This window comes from Heterodontus francisci, chromosome 12 (genome assembly GCF_036365525.1).
Source record: "Heterodontus francisci isolate sHetFra1 chromosome 12, sHetFra1.hap1, whole genome shotgun sequence".
NCBI lineage: Eukaryota > Metazoa > Chordata > Chondrichthyes > Heterodontiformes > Heterodontidae > Heterodontus > Heterodontus francisci.
Window position 1 is genome coordinate 108,290,555 of NC_090382.1, and position 20,202 is coordinate 108,310,756.

At 46.1% G+C, this 20,202-nt stretch overlaps 1 protein-coding gene across 5 annotated transcripts in view; it reads left to right on the plus strand.

The window, feature by feature from the left end:
* Positions 1-20,202, plus strand: part of LOC137376058 (synaptopodin) — an 82,165-nt gene that overhangs the window by 34,112 nt on the left and 27,851 nt on the right. For 3 of the 5 annotated variants that reach the window (XM_068044053.1, XM_068044052.1, XM_068044054.1), the window contains exon 2: positions 3,375-4,593. In XM_068044053.1, coding sequence (XP_067900154.1) covers positions 4,194-4,593 — 400 coding nt within the window. In that variant the 5' untranslated portion in view covers positions 3,375-4,193. Of the gene's footprint in view, positions 1-3,374; positions 4,594-9,065; positions 9,131-10,044; positions 10,230-20,202 lie in introns of those variants that run through there. The other 2 variants (XM_068044058.1, XM_068044056.1) reach the window with 2 other exon arrangements.

Genomic DNA, 20,202 nt, shown 5'->3' on the forward strand with positions numbered 1-20,202 from the left:
TAAAATGATTGGTTGAAAAATTAGAGGGGCGATAAGGAAAAGGTTTTACACCCAGAGGGTGGTGATGGTCTGGAACTCACAGCCTGAAAGGGTAGTTGAGGCAGAGACCCTCAACTCATTCAAAAGGAGTCTGAATAAGCCCCTTAAATGCCGTAATCTGCAGGGCTACGGACCAAATGCTGGAAGGTGGAATTGGAATAGATGGATCGTTTTTCGGCCGGCACAGACACGATGGGCCAAGTGGCCTCTTTCTGTGCCTTAAACTTGCTATGATTCTATGATTGTATGATGTTATCTGCAGGGTGCAGGGATTTTAGCATGGCTTTTGACAAGGTCCCAAGTGGCAGACTGGTCAGAAAAGTTAAAGTTCAAGGCCTAAATAGAGTGGATCGAAAGGACCTATTTCCCTTAGCAGTGAGGTCAATAACCAGGGGTCATAGATTTAAAGTAATTGCTGGAAGGATTAGAAGGGAAATGTTTTCACCCAAAGGATAGTGGGAGTCTGGAACTTGCTGCCTGAAAGGGTGGTAAAGAGAGAAACCTTGATAACGTTTGAAAAATACTTGGTTACGCACTTGAAATGCTGTAACCAACAGGGCTAGGATCAAGAGCTGGAAAGCGGGATTAGGCTGGATAGCTGTTTCTCGGCTAGCACAGACAGGATGGGCTGAATGTCCTCCTTCTGTGCCGTAAATTTCAATTATTTCGTTGATTCCTTCTGAAGGAAGAATCAGGGGCCACAATCTTAAAATTAGTGCTACTCCCAATCAGGAGTGAAATCAAGAAAGGTAGTGGGGATCTGGAACTCTCTCCCCAAAAGGCCTGGATGCTGGAGAACAGTTGGAGCTTTCAAGACTGAGATTGACGGATTTTTGCTACGTAACGATATCGAGGGATGTGGAGCTATGGTGAGCAGGCAATTGAGGTTGAAATCCTACTAGAATAGCAAAACAGGCTGTAGGAGCTGAAAGGCCTCACCCTGTTCCCGAGTTCAGATCATGGAGATTTCATTCCTTCTTACTAACGGCAAGTGAAAAACTATTTTTTTTGTTGGTCTTGCTGGGTGGCCCGATCTTAGACTAACCCCTTCCCCCACCCAACCCGTCGGGCAGGGCAGGTAGAGAATGCTATTCCACAGTTCAGATCCCAGCCCTGTGCATTGGCCAGTGAGACGTTCCTGAGTAAAAATGGAGGAATGAGTGACTGATAGTTGAGTGGGTCAGTCATGGGATGGATCGGCTGAATGGTCCCCTTCTGTACTATGATCTGAGGAATATATGCTCCATTCCACAGGGATGCAACAGGCAGTCAACGTTTGATTAGAAAGTGAATCTGTCACACAGATGGGCAAATTACCTCTGCGTCTTCAGACTCACATATTAAAATCTCCAAATTGGTATAATTTCCTCAAGTATAAATGTTGTCAGAGGGAGTAGGAGACATCAGACACACTCTGTGGCAAATATGGATTCACAATTAACAATTAATTGCCATTTCCCCATTGCTCCCTTACATAGATTCATGGACTCTTACTGTGCAAGCGATGGCCATTTGGCCCATCATGCTAGTGCCAGCTCTTTAAAAAAGCTGTTCAATTGTCTCAGTTCCCTTCAGCACCATCACCCCCCCACCCCACCCCAGCTCTGTCCCCAAAGACCTGCAAACGTTTCCCGTCTTCAAATATTTATCCAATTTCCTTTATCTCTGAATCTGCTTCCACTGCCCTATCAGGCAGCGCATTCCAGATCACAACAACACACTGCATAAAAATCTTTCTCCTCATCTCCCCTCTGACCCTATTGCCAAGTACCTTAAATCTGTGTCCTCTGTTTACCAACCTTCCTGCCACTGGAAACTGTTTCTCCATATTTACTTTATCATAATCCTTCATGATTTTGAACACCTCTATTAACTCCCTTTAACCTTCTCTGCTCTAAGCAGAATAATCCCAGTTTTTTTAGACTCTTCACAATAACTGAAGTCCTTCATCCCTGGTGCCATTCTAATAATTCCCCTCTTCCCAGTCTTCTCATCCTTCCCAAAATGTGGTGTGCGACAGAAGACTCCGGCTGAGGCCTAACCAATGATTTATAAAAGTTTAGCATAACTTCTTTGCTTTCCCTGGGGCTGTTCTCCTTGGAGAAGAGAAGGTTGAGAGGAGATTTGATAGAGGTCTTCAAAATCATGAGGGATCTGGACAGAGTAGATAGAGAGAAGGGTAGGGAATATAGGATTAATGTAGGATTAGTATAAATGGGTGGTTGTTGGTCGGCACAGACTCGGTGGGCCGAAGGGCCTGTTTCAGTCCTGTATCTCTATGACTATGACTATGAGAGAAACTATTCCAATTGGTGGAAGGATCCAGAACCAAAGGACACTGATTTAAGATAAGTGGCAAAAGAAGCAACAATGAAATGAGGAAAAACCTTTTCACACAGGGAGTGGTTCGGGTCTGGAATGCACTGCCAGAGAGTGTGGTGGAGGCAGGTTTAATCGAGGCATTCAAGAGGGAATTGGATTATTATCTGAAGAGAAAAGATTTTCAGGGCTACAGGGGACTGGGACTAGCTGAGTTACTCTCATAGGGGAGGTGGTGGTGCAGTGGTAATGTCTATGGGCTAGTAAAGCAGGGGCCCCTGCTAATACCTGGAGTACCTGGGTTCAAATCCCACCATGGCAGCTGGTGGAATTTAAATTCAACTAATTAATAAATTTTAAAAAGCTAGTCTCAGTACCGCTGCCATGAAGCATCATTGATTGTCATTTAGAAAAATATCTGGTTCGCTAATGCCCTTTAAGGAAGGAAATCTGCTGTCCTTACCTGGTCTGGCCTACATGTGACTCCAGACCCACAACAATGTGTCTGACTCTTAACTGCACTCTGAAATGGAAACCACCCAGTGGTCAAAGGCAATTAGGGTTGGGCAATAAGTGCTGAGCTGGCCAGTGACACACACATCCCATGAAAGAATGCTTTAAAAAGCTAGCACAGACACGATGGGCCGAATGGCCTCCTTCTGTGCTGTAACCATTCTATGATTTGTACATTATGTCTCTATTTATAAAGCCAAGGATCCAGTATGCTTTTTCATAGTCTTCCCAACTCACCTTCTCATCTGCAGAGATTTCTGTACACAAGCTCCCCCGACACCTGCCAAGTCCCTCTGTTCCCACACCCACTTTCAAATTGGACAGTTCGGTTCATACTGCCTCTCCTCATTCCTTCACCAAAATCTCTCCGCAAAGTGGTGGGGGGGGGGGGGGGCAAGAAAGGAAGATGGGAATTTAGTTTTGACCATAATAAGCACTTCTGGGGGAATGCCTGCGTGAAATGCTTGCCTTCACCAATGCATCTCTTCCATATTTACTTTTAGGTGGCTGCACAGGAAGTGAGATAGCAATGGGCGGACTGCTGGTGGAAGGATAGACGTGCGAAGGAATGTGAGGAATTTACTCTCCGCTCTCCACCAGCGCCAACAGCTCTCCTTCAGAACTCCGAGCCGCGGGAAGGGGCTGTGTGGTTAAGAATCACACGCCACCATTAGCGTGTCGTATAGCGGACTCTACTAGCCTGGCTTGGACCTTTGCTATCTGCCGTGCGTGTTTTTGGGGAGGGACACAGCCGGCTGAAAGCTGAATGGCTATTTTCTTTCTGGAGGAAAAGGAAACCGTCACATCTTTCACTGGCTTCACTGATGTAACTGAATCAAACAGGCCGCAGCATCAAGAAAATCAGTCAAACATTGCTGAAGAAAGATGTTCTGGGACTTAACAAGCTTTTAAAGAGAAAACAAGCTCACACAATTGCAAATAAGTTTTGTTGAAAACAAAAAATATATTTTATTCAAATACCACTGCTCTTTCCGTTTTCCCTCTTCTGAATGTACTTAAAGCAGCCCTGTCTCTTATCAGTCAGCTAGGTCGCTTTCTAACAAGTACAATTCGATTGTCACACTCACTCTATATAAATCTTCCACCAGAGAGACTGGTCAGAGGAACACATGGTTAAAGATTAAAGTCAAAACGTTTACAACACACAAGGAGTGCGGAGACTTAATTCATGTTTTAGGTTATCCTTTACAAGCCTCTTAAAGTTGAACGCAGCCCAAACATCTTTGAACTGAAAGACATTCCATCACCCTTGACTTCCTAAAACCTTCAGGACCCTCAACGGACTTGCAGATCCCAGCCAGATGCAGGTGGGGGCAGATGTGCATTCCTGTGGTTATTTTGCACGGACCACAGCTGAGTCAAAAGCAAGATGGCCTGTGGGAGAGGCCAGCTCACCTCCATCCATCACGGACCTCCAGAGACAGAGGAACTATCTGGGGAATTGGGGAGATGAAGAGGAATGCAAGGCAGGAGACACAGGCACAGATAAAGAATGTGGCAGCTCGGAGACCTTGGGACCCAGTTCAACAAGTCCTACATTCAGCAAGGCGACCATCGGACAACTGACCACTGACCTGCAAGAAAGCGCCTGCCCCTTTAACACAGCAAGGAAGACTGAGTCAAGGGGCAGAGGTGAATGCAGAGCTCGAAAGGTAGTGCAACCTGTGACACTGGGTGCGGCTCCACATCAGAGACCAACAAGTAAGAAGTTTTATTTTATTCCCTCTTGACTAACACTGACCTTTAGAAGCTCATGGTATCATTTTATACCCTCAATAAAAAGACACATGTCAACTAGACTAATCAAATACTAGTAAGTTCATAACAGAAGCCCTGTATCAGTACTTGAGCAGATACCTCACCCACTGCAGTTAATGAGGGAGTGCAGCACTGTCGGAGGGTCAGTACTAAGGAAGTGCTGCACTGTCGGAGGGGCAGTACAAAGGGAGTTGCACTGAAGAGGGTCAGTACTAAGGAAGTGTTGCACTGTCGGAGGGTCAGTACTGAGGGAGTGCTGCACTGTCAGAGGGTCAGTACTGAGGGAGTGCTGCACTGTCGGAGGGGCAGTACTGAGGGGATGCTGCACTGTCGGAGGGGCAGTACTGAGGAAATGCAGCACTGTCGGAGGGGCAGTACTGAGGGAATGCTGCATTGTCAGAGGGGCAGTACTGAGGGAAAGCTGCATTGTCAGAGAGGCAGTACTGAGGGAAAGCTGCATTGTCAGAGGGGCAGTACTGAGGGAAAGCTGCATTGTCAGAGAGGCAGTACTGAGGGAATGCTGCACTGTCAGAGGGGCAGTACTGAGGGAATGCTGCACTGTCAGAGGGGCAGTACTGAGGGAATGCTGCACTGTCAGAGGGGCAGTTCTGAGGGAATGCTGCATTGTCAGAGGGGCAGTTCTGAGGGAATGCTGCATTGTCAGAGGGGCAGTACTGAGGGAGTGCTGCATTGTCAAAGGGACAGTACTGAGGGAAAGCTGTATTGTCAGAGGGGCAGTACTGAGGGAAAGCTGTATTGTCAGAGGGGCAGTACTGAGGGAAAGCTGCATTGTCAGAGGGGCAGTACTGAGGGAATGCTGCACTGTCAGAGGGGCAGTTCTGAGGGAATGCTGCATTGTCAGAGTGGCAGTTCTGAGGGAAAGCTGCATTGTCAGAGAGGCAGTACTGAGGGAAAGCTGCACTGTCAATGGGGCAGTACTGAGGGAAAGCTGTATTGTCAGAGGGGCAGTACTGAGGGAAAGCTGCATTGTCAGAGGGGCAGTACTGAGGGAATGCTGCACTGTCAGAGGGGCAGTTCTGAGGGAATGCGGCATTGTCAGAGGGGCAGTTCTGAGGGAATGCTGCATTGTTGAAGGTGCTGCCTTTTGGATGTAATGCTACCTGATGCACCATCGTCCTGTTCCCCTGGTTCAGGTGAATGCCGGTAAGTATCTCCTGGCACTATTGAAAGGAGAGCAGGACGAAACTTTCCCAGTTCCCTGGCCAACATTCACCCGTCAACAAAAGCACTTGGAAATGTCACTCAAAGCACAGCTAATGAGCTAAATAAATGCAAATACTGGTCTGGACAGCACTGAGAAGTCCTCAAACCCCCAGACAGCAAATCCAGCAAACGTGAAAAACTCCAGCTGACCTCCCACCTTCCGCCCATCTATGAACCTCAGCTCATCCAAAACTCTGCTGCCCCATATCCTAATTTGCACCAAATCCCGTTCACCCATCACCCCCTGTGCTCGTTGATCTACACTGGCTCCCAATCCAGCAAAGCCTCGAATTTAAAATTCTCACCTTGTTTCCAAATCCCTCCATGGCCTCGTCCCTCCCTATTTTGATCACCTCCTCCAGCTCTACAACCCTCTGAGATCTCTGTACTCCTCCAATTCTGGCCTCTTGCTCATCTGCTCCAACGCTGACGGCCGTACCTTCAGCTGTCTGGGCCTCAAACTCTGGAATTCCCTCCCTAAACCTCTCTGCCTCTCCACCCCTCTCTCCTCCTTTGCGACACTCCTTAGAACCTGCCACTTTGTCCAAGCTTTTGGTCTCTTGCTGTTGTATCTCCATATGTGGCTCGGTGTCAAATTTTGCCTGATAACGCTCCTGTGAGGCACCTTGGCACATTTTACCACATTAAAGTTGCTATATAAATGCAGGTTTTGCTGCTGTTGTTTAACGGGATTGCCAGGCCAATCCTGAACTTTGAGGCATCATGGTTCAATGTGACCAGATTCCAGGGTCATCTGACTGAACCCACGCCAGCATCACCAGTCAGGTGGACAGTAGTAGGTGAATGCTACACCCTGTATGTAATTGAATTGGCATTCCTGCACTTAAAAAACAACAACAACAAGTTGCATTTATGTAGCATCTTCAACATGTTAAAAAATGCCCCAAGGCGCAATTATTGAGCAAAATTGGAAATTGAGCCACATAATGGGAAATCATAGAATCATAGCATGGAAGGGGCCATTTGGCCCATTGTGCTTATGCTGGCCCTTTGGCAGAGCTGTCCAATTAATCCAAAGAATAATTGGACAGGTGACCAAACGTTTGGCCAAAGAAGTAAGGTTTAAAGGAGGAGGGAGATATACAGAGAGGCAGAGAGATTTCCCTGGTCTTCCTCCTGGGGATACATTGTCCACGGTCTCAAACCTTCTGAACAGCTTGTGATGTGGGGGTTTCTCTGATCTGGCGTAGTGAGGATGAGATTGGAGGAGGTGTCACTGGAGGTTCCACCATGCTTCTCAGGCTCCGCCTGATGTGATGCAGCCTGTTCTCAAATTTCATTCAGAAGAAACATTTCAACATAAGAGGCAGCAAAAGTGGAGAAGGAGATGGTTAAGTAAAGGAAGGAGAGTGAAACCGCTCAAAGTCTGCTCTGTTCCCGTACAGAACATGCTGCAATAATTGCTGCAACCATTACAAGATAGAGGGTGGAGGAGGGTAACTGTGAACAACAGTGTAGTTTGAACTCATTCTGTGCTGATTTCCATCTGCTCAACTCTCCTGAACTCAGGACTGTTCCAAATTTCTTGGCATACATCTCATGCTCACTAAGAGGAAAAGTGGAACTTTCATTTATATAGTGCCTTTCAACACCTCAGCTCATCCCAGAGTACTTCAGAGCCAATGAAGCATCTTTTCAAGTGTAGACACTGTCGCAATGTAGCAAATGTGACAGCCTGTTTGTGCACAGCAAGCTCCCACAAACAGCAATGAGATAATAACCAGGTAACCTGTTTTAGTGACATTGGATGAGGGACAAATATTGGCCCAGGACACCAGGGAGAACTCCTCTGCCCTTTTTCAAAATTGTGACAATGGGATCTTTTTCATCCATCTGAAAAGGCAGACAGGGCCTCAGTTTAACGTCTCATCTAAAACAAAGGGCACCTCTGACTGGGCACATCAGCCTGGATTTTGTATTGAAGACTCCAGAGTGGGAATTGAACATACAACCTTCATAGCTCCAGGGTGAGAAAGAGGGTGCTACCGACTGAGCCGCAACTGACACCTCAAAATGCAAATAGGTAAATCCTGGAATTCAACTCGGGGCACAAATCCGGGGGCCCTAAGTGAGCAGTGGTTAGCACCGCAGCCTCACAGCTCCAACAACCCAGGTTCAGTTCTGGGTACTGCCTGTGTGCAGTTTGCAAGTTCTCCCTGTGACCATGTGGGTTTCCGCCGGGTGCTCCGGTTTCCTCCCACAGCCAAAGACTTGCAGGTTGATAGGTAAATTGACCATTGTAAATTACCCCTAGTATAGGTAGGTGGTAGGAGAATTGAGGGGATGTGGTAGGGAATATGGGATTAATGTAGGATTAGTATAAATGGGTGGTTAATGGTCAGCACAGACTCAGTGGGCCAAAGGGCCTGTTTCAGTGCTGTATCTCTCTCTCTCTCTCTCTCTCTCTACCACCCACACCTGAGACTGTGAGGCCCAATAAATTTTAAATCCCCGGCTTCAATTTAGTCCCACTTCCCTGTTCTTTCCCCATAGCCCTGCAAGTGTCTCTTTTTCAATTATTTATGCAAAGTCATTGGTCAGGTAATAAATGGAATATTCGGCCCAGATTTTGGGACGTTGCATTGAGTGGGGTGTCAAGGTCGTGGAGAGGGTGTAGAAGTGATTCAGAAAGACGACATTAGGGATCCGAGTCTACAGTTTTGAGGAGGAACTAGAGAAGCTGGGGCTGTTTTGAAAAGGTTAAGGGGAGATCTGACTGAGGGCTTCACAAATAATGAAGGGTGCTATTGAGGGAATTCAGGTAAAAGTATCTCTCCTGGTCAGTGGGTCAATAACTGGACATTGATTTAAAGATAGAGGAAAAGGGAGGAGGAGGATTTTTTTTTTTTACTCGGAGGTCGTTGAGACATGGAACATTTGAAACAAACAAGGGAACAAAATCCATAAGAGCTTTCAAAAGGGAAATTGATAAATATTTATAATAGAGAACTATAGATGGGGTAAGGGAGTGGAAAGGTCTATCAGAGATTCAACACAGGCAGGACAGGCTGATTGCTTCCTTCTGGGCTTTAGAGATTCCAAATTTGTGACACACTTTGTAGGGCCTTGATCCCTTCGTAGGGTCAAAGGTCAGCTCCCTTCTCCCCTCGTGCTCCGTCATTTAATCATTAAGCTGGTCAAATAAAAAGGTTGCAGAAGATAAAAGTGCTGCACAAGAAGCATTTATGACCATCCTGCGAAGCTTGATTAAAGGTTGCAGGATCCCTGTGCAGAGGTTTGTGCTGAATATTTTTATTTTAAAGGCAGGAAGCCTGGACTTATTGCGACGGAAACCACAGGGAGTGAAAGGTATGAGAAAAGGTGAAATCGGTCAAGTGGCCAAGAGATGTTGGGCATGGATTTGGCAAAATTGTTGCACGAGGGGGCGAGACTGAGGGAAATAAGAAGTCCCGCAATTTGGAGGGAAAACTGAGGGAGGTGAGGCGTTCGACAGTTTGGAGAGGAGACTGAGGGAGGTGAGGAGTTCGACAGTTTAGAGGGGAAACTGAGGGAGGTGAGGAGTTCGACAGTTTAGAGGGGAAACTGAGGGAGGTGAGGGGTTCGACAGTTTGGAGAGGAGACTGAGGGAGGTGAGGAGTTCGACAGTTTAGAGGGGAAACTGAGGGAGGTGAGGAGTTCGACAGTTTAGAGGGGAAACTGAGGGAGAGGAGGAGTCCCACAGTTTGGAGGGCAGACTGAGAGAGGGGAGGAATTACCCAGTTTGGAGGAGAGATTGAGGGAGTGAAGAGTTCCAGTTTGGAAGGAAGACTGAAGGAGGTGAGGAATCCCACAGTTTGGTGGTCCTGGGAAAGAATGAGTTAAGGTGAGAGATGAGGCAACAAGTCTTATTTTCAATGCAGTGAAGATGCAGGGAGGAGATGGAGGGTGTAGGATGGGGGATTTGCAACTGAGGGTGATAAGAAGGGCAGTTTTAGGGAGAAATGACCATGGGGGTAACAATGAGGTAGAGCCAAGGAAGGTTGGACTGTGAAGCTGTTGGAGGATAAGGTTCAAGGTAGGATTAGATAACAAGCTAGATCCTTAATTGTGTTGCAATAGAATGTTGTAAATGATTTGCAAGACAACCTTTCAACAGTTCTTCCTCTTTTCTTGCTTAGTTTTGTATCAAGGTGTCTTGCCTCTAGAGATGGCTCCAGTTCTCCACGGCTTTTAACGTTTGGCTGCCTCATGAATACCCTCCACAACATGCCCCACCTAGTGGTCTGGCAGAGAACCAGCCAACATCCAATCCACCCAAACCCAACACACTGCTCCTTGGGCAGGAGTGTGCGACCACTGACGTAAGCTCAGACCTGGAGTTAGAAGAATGAGAGGTAATCTCATTGAAATGTATAAAATTCTTTAGAGGGCTTGACAGAGTAGACAGTGAGAGACTGTTTCCCCTGGCTGGAGTGTCTAGAACCAGGGGTCATTATCTCGGGATGAGGGGTTGGCCTCATAGGACTGAGATGAGGAGAAATTTCTTCTCTCAGAGGGTTCTGAATCTTTGGACTTCTCCAGCACAGGGAGAAGTGGTTGCTCAGTTGTTGAGTATAGTCAAGGCAGAGATTGATAAATTTTTGCACTCCATGGGAATCAAAGGATATGGGGATAGTGTGGGAAAGTGGAGTTGAGGAGAAGATAACATGATCTCATTGAATGGTGGAGCAGGCTCAAGGGTCCGAATGCACTTAAGATGCCCTGTAGCTGTGTTGAGGGTGATATAGAAATTGAGATTTGCTCAATGCTCTTTTCTCAGGCAGGCCACTGAGATAATGACATGGACAGGCTGATGTCAGCTTTCAGCCTGGGGCCTATCCCAGTGGCTGTGGGTGAGCAACAGGCGAGGAAGTCAGTTCATCCATTGGGTCGTCAGGAGCTTTCGAATACTTCTCCTAAAGGAATGCGTTCTTCCCAGAAACAAATTACTGACAGGGAGTTTCTATAGCATCCAGCAGAAATCTACATCTGCAACCAATTGTCGGCAGATCAATTCAATGAGGATTCCAGCTGACCTCTCCTCAAGGGAAGCTCGTCAAACAGAACCAAAAGACCCGGACAACTGGCAAAACCCTGCTGTTACTTATTAACAAAAGTACCTAGAGTAAGATTAAACTCTTTAAATAATATAAAATATCATGAAAGACTTGCATTTCTATAGTTCCATTTATAACCTCAAGCCATCACAAAGCTCTTTACAGTGAATGAAGGATTTTCTGAAGTGCAGTCACTGTTGTACTGTAGGAAACATGGCAGCTAATGTGCGCACAGCAAGATTCCACAAACAGCAATGAGATAATGACCAGATAATCTGTTTTAATGATGTTGGTTAAGGAATAAATATTGGTCAAGACACTAAGGGAGAACTCACCTGCTCTTGTCAATTTTTTTTTATTCATTCATGGGATGTGGGCTGGAATTTATGGCCTATTACTAATTGCCCTTGGGAAGGTAGTGGTGAGCCACTTTCTTGAACTGCTGCAGTCCATCTGGTGTAGGTACACCAACAGTGCTGTTATAGAGTCATAGAGAGATGCAGCACTGAAGCAGTACCCTTTGGCCCATCGAGTCTGTGCCGACCAACAACCACCCATTTATACTAATCCTACATTAATCCCATATTCCCTACCACATCCCCACCATTCTCCTACCACCTACCTACATTAGGGGCAATTTACAATGGACAATTTACCTATCAACCTGCAAGTCTTTGGCTGTGGGAGGAAACCAGAGCACGCGGCAGAAACCCACGCAGTCACAGGGAGAACCTGCAAACTCCTCACAGGCAGTACCCAGAACCAAACCTGGGTCACTGGAGCTGTGAGGCTGCAGCGCTAACCACTGCGCCACTGTGTTAGGGAGGGAGTTCCAGGATTTTGACCCAGTGACAGTGAAGGAGTGGTGATATAGTTCCAAGCTCATCAGCACCTTCTCAAGGGCAATTAGGGATGGGCAATAAATGCTGGCTTAGCGAGTAACACCCACATCCCACGAACAAAAAAATAGTCAGGATGGTGTGCGACTTGGAGGGGAACTTGCAGGTGGTGGTGTTCCCATGCATTTGCTGCCCTTGTCCTTCTAGTTGGTAGAGGTCACGGGTTTGGAAGGTGCTGTCTAAGGAGCCTTGGTGCATTGCTGCAGTGCATCTTGTAGATGGTACTCACTGCTGCCGCTGTGCGTCGGTGGTGGAGGGAGTGAATGTTTCTGGATGGGGTGCCAATCAAGCGGGCTGCTTTGTCCTGGATGGTATCGAGCTTCTTGAGTGTTGTCGGAGTTGCACCCATCCAGGCAAGTTTCAATAGAAAGTAGGATGAAGTAGTGCATTTTATTTGGATGAGGAGGTCACATGCTCCTTGGAAAATGTCTAAATAGGGGTAGAGAAACAGAGGGTTCTGGGAATACAGATACACTGGAAGTAGCACCACAGGTTAATTAGGTCATAAAAAAAGCAAATTAAGCACTGGGGTTCATTCCTACAGGGATAGGATTGAAAAGCAGAAAAGTTATGCTACATTTGTACAGAGCCTTGGTTGAACCGCACCGGGGGCTGCATTTACAGCCCCCTCCAGGGCTGGGAGTGGAAGTGGGTGAGGCCAAGTGGGCGAGTCCGCACCAGCGGGTGTACTGGTTCCCTGGCTCCAACCCGCCTCCGGACTATTATTGCGTCCAGTCCACAGGCGGTGGGTAGCCCTGCCGGCTCGATAAGGGCCAATTAAAGAAGACCGATTGGAATTTTCTGCCCACCGCCCGTAATTGGATGAGGAACCTATCTCCATGCCAATTAAGGGGATGTGCCTGTGAAAATCCCAATGACTGACCATTTCCCCTGGGGGGGGGCTGGTTTGGGACCCACTGTTACCCACCACCTGAGAGAAAATCCAGCCCTTGGAGCAATGTGCACGTTTCTCATCTCCATATTATACAAAGGATATAGAGGTGATGAAAAGGTGCAAAAAGAAGATACACAAGAATGATAGCAGAACTGAGAGGATATGCCAATCAGAAAAGATTGAACAAGCTAGGAATCTTTTCTGCAGAAAATAGAAGACTGAGAGACTGACCTGATAGAGGCCTTTCAGATTATGAAAGGATTGGATAGGGTAGATGTAGAGAAAATGTTTCCACTTGCAGGCGAGATCGGAGGGCCATAAATATAAGGTGGTTAATAATAAATCCAATAGGGAAATCCGGAAAATTTTCCTTACTCAGTGCGTAGCTCAGCAGGTTTTTGGGTTCAAGCTCCATATCAGAGACTTGAGCACAAAATGCAGGCTGACACTCCCTGCGCAGTACTGAGGGAATGCTGCACTGTCAGAGGTGCTGTCTCTCAGATGAGGTGTTAATCTGCCCTCCTAGGTGGACCTAAAAGATGGCACAAGTCAGGAGTGTGCTGGAATACTCTCGGCAGAGAGTTTCATCTGTTGACTTTCTATTCATTAAAATAAAACCACCCAGTTTGTATTTGTAGTGCATAAAATGCACTACCTCATCCTTCTCTCTATTGAATTCCGTTTAAAAACGGCACGCCCGTTCGACAAGTTTATTCATGTCTCCCTGCATTTTGTCGCAGTGGTCCTCTGTATTAGCTACACCCATAAATTTTGCAATTGCACTTCTGATTCCCGAGTACAGATCGTTTGTGCAAATAAAAACGAGAAATGCTGGAAATACTCAGCAGGTCTGGCAGTATCTGTGGAGAACTGATGAAGGGTCACTGACCTGAAACGTTAGCTCTGCTTCTCTCTCCACAGATGCTGCCAAACCTGCTGAGTATTTCCAGCATTTCTTGTTTTTATTTCAGATTCCCACCATCTGCAGTATTTGGCTTTTATTTTTGTTTATATAAATGGTGGACAGGAGTGGTCCCAGCACCGATCCCTGTGGAACACAGCTTCCCACCATTTAACCAATTTTGAATAATTACGTTTATTCTCTGCTCTCTGTTTGCTGCTTTGCAAATTATGATAGCAAGACAAATATAATTCAGTCCCTTTATTATTTTTGTTTTTTTTTACAATTGCTACTATACATTGGAACAATGACTACACTTCCAAAAAAACACCACATTGGCTGTGAAGCACTTTGAGCTGCCCTGAGATGGTAAAAGGCGCTATAAAAATGCAAGTGCTCTTTCTTTCTTTAATAGTGAAAGTGACGAGAGCTCCTTAAAAGATATAAACTTTTTATACGCATCCGAGTTTACAGAGTCCGAGCATATTTTCCACAGGCAGGAGGCTTTAGTTAGAGAGAAAACAAACAGTGCAGCTCGAGAAAATGAGTTTTCCAGATGGGATTTTATGTGGTGGAGAACATTCCTTTACTTTTTCTGTCCTTATTGAGCCAAAAGAAGTTTTAAAGGTTTGCGGGGTGGTGGTTGGATAGTTTTAATGAATGAGATGGATATAACCTCAGGGGCTCTCTTCCGATCAAATTGTTTGTTCGCTGCCAAAATTGGGCAATGATTGCCTAGCTGGGTGTCAGCTGTGGCTCAGTGGGTAATGCTCTTGCCTCGGAGTCAGAAAGTCACAGGTTTAAAACCCCACTCCAGACACGTGAGCGTAAACTCCAGGCTGACACTCCCAGTGTCATTACTGAGGGAGTGCTGCACTGTCAGAAATGCCATCCTTCAGATGAGACGTTAAACTGTCTGCCCTCTCCGGTGGATGTAAAAGATCCCGCGGCCCACTATTTCGAAGAAGAGCAGGGGGGGGGATTTCTCCCTGGGGTCAATATTTATCGCTAAGAGCAGATCATTGAGTCATTTATCTCAGTACCATGTGTGGGAGCTTGCTGTGTGCAAATGATTGCTGCATTTCCCGACAGTGATGACACTCAAAACATACTTCATTGACTTTGGAACATCCTAAGGTGGTGAAAGGCGCTATATAAATGCAAGTCTTTCTTTCCTTGAGGACCATGACACTGGTAGATAGTTTCATTGGCGTGAAGAAAACAAGTGAACTTGCCAAGAACGCGGTGTGGCAGAACACACATAGAAAATCAACAATTAACTCAAAGATTGCCATCTTGAAATTATACAGTGGGCATACTAGCATATCGAACTTTAATCCACTGATATTAAATCTGACTCTCTGCTTTTTTGGCCTGGGAGATTCACCAGAATGACACCAGGGCTACAAGGGCTAAATTATGAGAACAGGTTCCATAGACTAGGCTTATATTCCCTTGAGTATAGAAGATTAAGGGGTGCTCTAATCAAAGTGTTCAAGTTGATTAAAGGTTAGATAGAGAGAAACCGTTTTCTCTGGTGGGGGAGTCCAGAACAAGGGGGCATAACCTTAAAATACGAGCCAGGCTGTTCAGGGGTGATGTCAGGAAGCATTCCTTCACACAAAGGGGAGTGGAAATCTGGAACTCTGTCCCTCAAAAAGCTGTTGAGGCTGGGTGGAGGAGGCAGTCAACTGAAAATTTCACTACTGGGATTGGTAGATATTTGTTGGGTAAGAGTATTCAAGGTTATGGAATCAATGCAGATAGATGGAGTTGAGGTAATCATCAGCCATGCTCTAACTGAATGCTGGAACAGGTGTGAGGGGCTGAATGGCCTCCTCCTCTCCTTATGTCCCTAACAGAGGCATTAACTCTTTTATATTTTATCAAAGCCATCTCATGGCTGTTTCATGGCAATAGCTTGTCCAAGCACACTTTGCTCTTTAGAAAAATAGTTATTTTCCGTGCATTTTCTCCTGAGGACACTGACTCCAGGCTGGAGTACAGGTTTTCTCAGGCCCCGGTATTAGGGCCGCGCACCCAATCTTCAGCTTGTTCGCCTGGGCAGTGAGAGGTGGGAGGCAATTTGACTGTGATTGGCATCACCATGAACCTTGAGCTCCTCTTTCCCCGCCATGAATTAGAGAAGAATGTCTCATCATCAGTAATAGCAGTTTGCATTTATGTAGCGCCGCCAGCCTCGTAAAACATCCCAAAGTGCTGCACAGGGGTGATTATCAAACAAAATTTGTCACTGAGCCACTTGACATATTAGAACAGGTGACCCAAAGCGTGATCAAATTGATATGATTTAACGAGCATTTTACAAGAGGAGAGAGAGGTCGAGAGGCAGAGAGGTTTAGGGAGGGAATTCCAGAGTTTGGGGCCCAGGCAGCTGAAGGTACGGCCGCCAATTGTGCCACAATTAAAATCAGGGATGCTCGAGAGGCCAGAATTGGAGGAGCGCAGAGGCCTCAGAGAGGTGTGGGGCGAGTGGAGATTACAGAGATGGAAGGGGTTGGGCGAGGTGAGGGCGAGGCTATGGAGGATCAGAAAACGAGAATGGTCATTTTAAAATTGAGAAAACAGCAAACCAAAAGAAAGTGAAAGATGAAATCTGTTCTTTTCTCTGAAATAAAACTATTTTTTTTTGAAATCCACAAAAGATCCCTTTTAACCTTTGGTGATATTGCAACAAGTCACCTACAGGAAGTGAAATGTTCTAAAATATTTCCTTCAAGATTAAAGGGATGAGGATAGTTTGCATAATCTTGGCATGTATTTCCTTGAGTGTAGAAGACTAAGAGGTAACTCACTGAGGTGTTTCGAAGATGATTAAATGATTTGATAGGTTCGACAGAGAGAAACCATTTCCTCTAGTCGGGGGAGTCCAGAACAAGGCAGCATAACCTTAAAAGTAGAGCCAGGTTGTTCAGGATAAGAACATGAGAGCATAAGAAATAGGAGCAGGAGTAGGCCATTCGGCCCCTCGAGCCTGCTCCACCATTCAATAAGATCATGCCTGATCTGGTTGTGGCCTCAACTCCACTTTCCTGTCTGCACCCCCCCCCCCCCCCCAATAACCCTTGACTTCCTTGTAGATCAAAAATCTATCTAACTCAGCCTTGCATATATTCAATGACCCAGCCTCCACTGTTCGCTGGGGACGAGAATTCCAAACACTAACAACGCTCTGAGAGATGGAACAGGCTCAAAGGGCAGAATGGCCTCCTCTTGTTCCTAGTGTTCCTGTGGCGAAGGAAAGAGTGAGGATCGGGATGTGTAGGTGGAGTAGATTCTGAGGTAGGGAATGGCTGGAGGTATGTGTCATGTGGAAAAATTCTTTATATGATCAAATTCACTGCCTGAAAGGGTGTTGGAAGCAGTTTCTGTAATAATTCCTCTGAAAAAGGAATTGGATAAATATTTGAAGGGGAAAAATTTGCAGGGCTATGGGGAAAGAGCAGGGGGGAGTGGGACTAATTGGATAACACTTACAAAGAGCTGGAGCAGGCACGAGGGGCCGAGTGGTCATCTGTGCTGCCTCATTCTACCAGTCTATATTACTATATTTGAGACAAACCTTCAACACTCAGACAACAGGGTTTTCAGGGGAATTCACAGGAAAGCCCCAATGTTGTTTTAGTTTCCTGGAGAACCCTGGTGAATGAGCCTCAGTGGAATGAGTGAGTAAAGTCACAGTAAATCTAAGTTCTAGCAGACATTATCACAAGCCCCGAGGTTAACTAGTTACCAACAGGCCTACACTCATGGATGTGTTTGGGCTCTGGTCTCTCACCATTGCCCATTGCCTCAGAGTTGGGAGGGGACCTGCTCCACTAAATGCAAAAATGAAAAGCAAAGAAAGACTTGCATTTATATAGCGCCTTTCACAACCTCAACACATCCCAAAGCTCTTCACAGCCAATGCAGCACTTCTGAAGGGTGGTCACCGTTGTAGTGTAGGAAACATAGCAGCTCATCTGTGCACAGTAAGATCCCACACAGCAATGTGATAATGACCAGATCATTTTTTTTTATTATTGATTAGAGATACAGCACTGAAACAGGCCCTTCGGCCCACCGAGTCTGTGCCGAACATCAACCACCCATTTATACTAATCCTACACTAATCCCATATTCCTACCAAACATCCCCACCTGTCCCTATATTTCCCTACCACCTACCTATACTAGTGACAATTTATAATGGCCAATTTACCTATCAACCTGCAAGTCTTTTGGCTTGTGGGAGGAAACCGGAGCACCCGGAGAAAACCCACGCAGACACAGTTGTTGTTGGTTTGAGGGACCAATATCAACCAGGATACCAGGGAAAACTCCCCTGTTCTTCTTCAAGAGAGTGTCATGGGTTCTGTTACATTCACATAAGAGGTCAGATAGAGCCTCAGTTTAACATCTCATCCAAAAGATGGCACCTCCCACCATGCAGCACACCTTCAGTACTGCACTCCAGTGTAGTGCTTCAAAGTTTTCATCTTACTTCCTTTGCCTGGAGGACTCTTTCATGTACCTTCTGAAAGATGAATAACAAGCATTCTGATTTTCAAGTTGAATCAGTAGCTCTGCCTCTCCACAGTCTAAAGATCCTTCTCCACTGTTTGAGTCAGAGGTTTGTGCGTTCAAGCCCCATTCCAGAGGCTGGAGCACATAATCTAGGCCGACACTTCAGTGGAGTGCTGCAATGTCAGAGGAGCTGTCTTTCAAATGAGACGTTAAACCAATACCCCGTCTGCTCTCTCAGGCGGACACAATTGATGCCTGTGGGATCTTGCTGTGCGCAAATCGGCTGCCCCGTTTCCTACATTACGACAGTGACTACACTTCAAAAGCACTTCATTGGCTGTAAAGCACTTTGGGACATACTGAGGCTGTTTACAGGCGCTATAGAAATGCATGTTGTTTTTTTTGATCAGTTAAAACCTATTCGCCACAACTCTAGAGTTGAGTGAAATGAACCAGGAAGATGGCAGAGACCATGGCCAGGCCTGTGCTGAGTTAACTTGCCTTGGCCATGCTGGTGCAAGGGTAGTTGCAATGGACCTTAGATCTATTGAGTTTGAACAGCTATTCGGCCCATCGAGTTCATGCTGGCTCTCCACGGAGCTGTGCAGTCAGTCCCACTTCCTGGCTCAATCCCTGTAGCCCTGCAAGTCTATTTCTCTCAGGTGGCCATCCAACTTCCTCTTGAAGTCATTGAGTGTCTCCACTTCCACCACCCTTGTGGGCAGTGAGTTTCAGGTCATTACTGCCCGCTGCGTAAAAAAGTGCTTCCTCATATTCCCCCTGCATCTTTAGCCCGAAACTCAATGTCTCAAATTAGTCATAGGCTGTATTCCAAACTATTATTTTTGAAAGAAATCCATCGAATTTGCATTTTAATGAACCAATACAATCAGCGTCCACCCTCACCCTAGGACTCTTCTATAGATTGATCACTCGCTCACTGAAACATTGTTCCCACAGATTAGTGTTGGATTTATCGTGCTTCTAACTTCTACTCATTACTCATTCTCCAGTGGGAATGAGCCCAATTTACATAATCGACCTTGACAGTGTTCAAATACTCATTGACAAGAACATGAGAAATAAGAGCAGGAGTAGGCCATTCGGCCCCTCTAGCCTGCTCCGCCATTCAATACAATCATGGCTATCCCCATATCCCTTGATTCCCTTAGAGCCCAAAAGTCTATCGAGGTGCACCTTTAAACAATCGTCATATAGTTGAACTGCTGAGGACTTTTCAATCCATATCCCAGCAAGGTCACAGTTTCAGGAGAACATCTGATAGGAAAGAGAAACTGGAGGAGCCGGTTGACCTAATAGGGCATGTTCACTGGTGCAATGAATGCTGGGATAGGTCCACCTCCATAGCAAGAAACTAGTTTCTCTTCTTCTCCATTGAAAGAAACGAAGAGAAAGGCCACGATTTACCAGCACAGCTGACATACCTATGAGCCAGCAGGCCGGGAGATAACATTTTCCCTGACAAAGAGAGATAGCATGAGAAGGAGCAAAGGAGAGAAAGAGACACACAGCAACCTAGAAAAGGAAATATTCACATATGCTCATAAACAAGAGATACTGACATAGGATCAACAGAGAGAGAAGTTCACACTGGCACAGAGAGAGACAGACAGACAAGTCGAGATAGACAGACGCAGACACAAGGGATAGATAAAGAGAGAGAGAGAGACAGACGCAGGTAATGAGAAACAGACAGCGCACAGTGACAGAGAGATAGGCGCACAGAGAGATATAAAGAAACCACTTGCATTGGTGACTTCCATGACATCGCAATGTCCCAAAGAGCTTTACAGCCAATGATGTACTTGTTGAAGTGTAGTCACTGTTGTAAACTAGAAAACGAGGCAGCCAATTTGCACACAGCAAGCTCCCACAAACAGCAATGTGATAGTTACCAAATGATGGCCCAGATTGTGCAGTGGAAAGATGGTGAAACTGTCAGTGTTCACCATCAATACGCCACTAAAACTGACAGCAACTTTGGGAGTCCACACATACACAGAATGATGCGGAAGTCCAGAAATTGCTG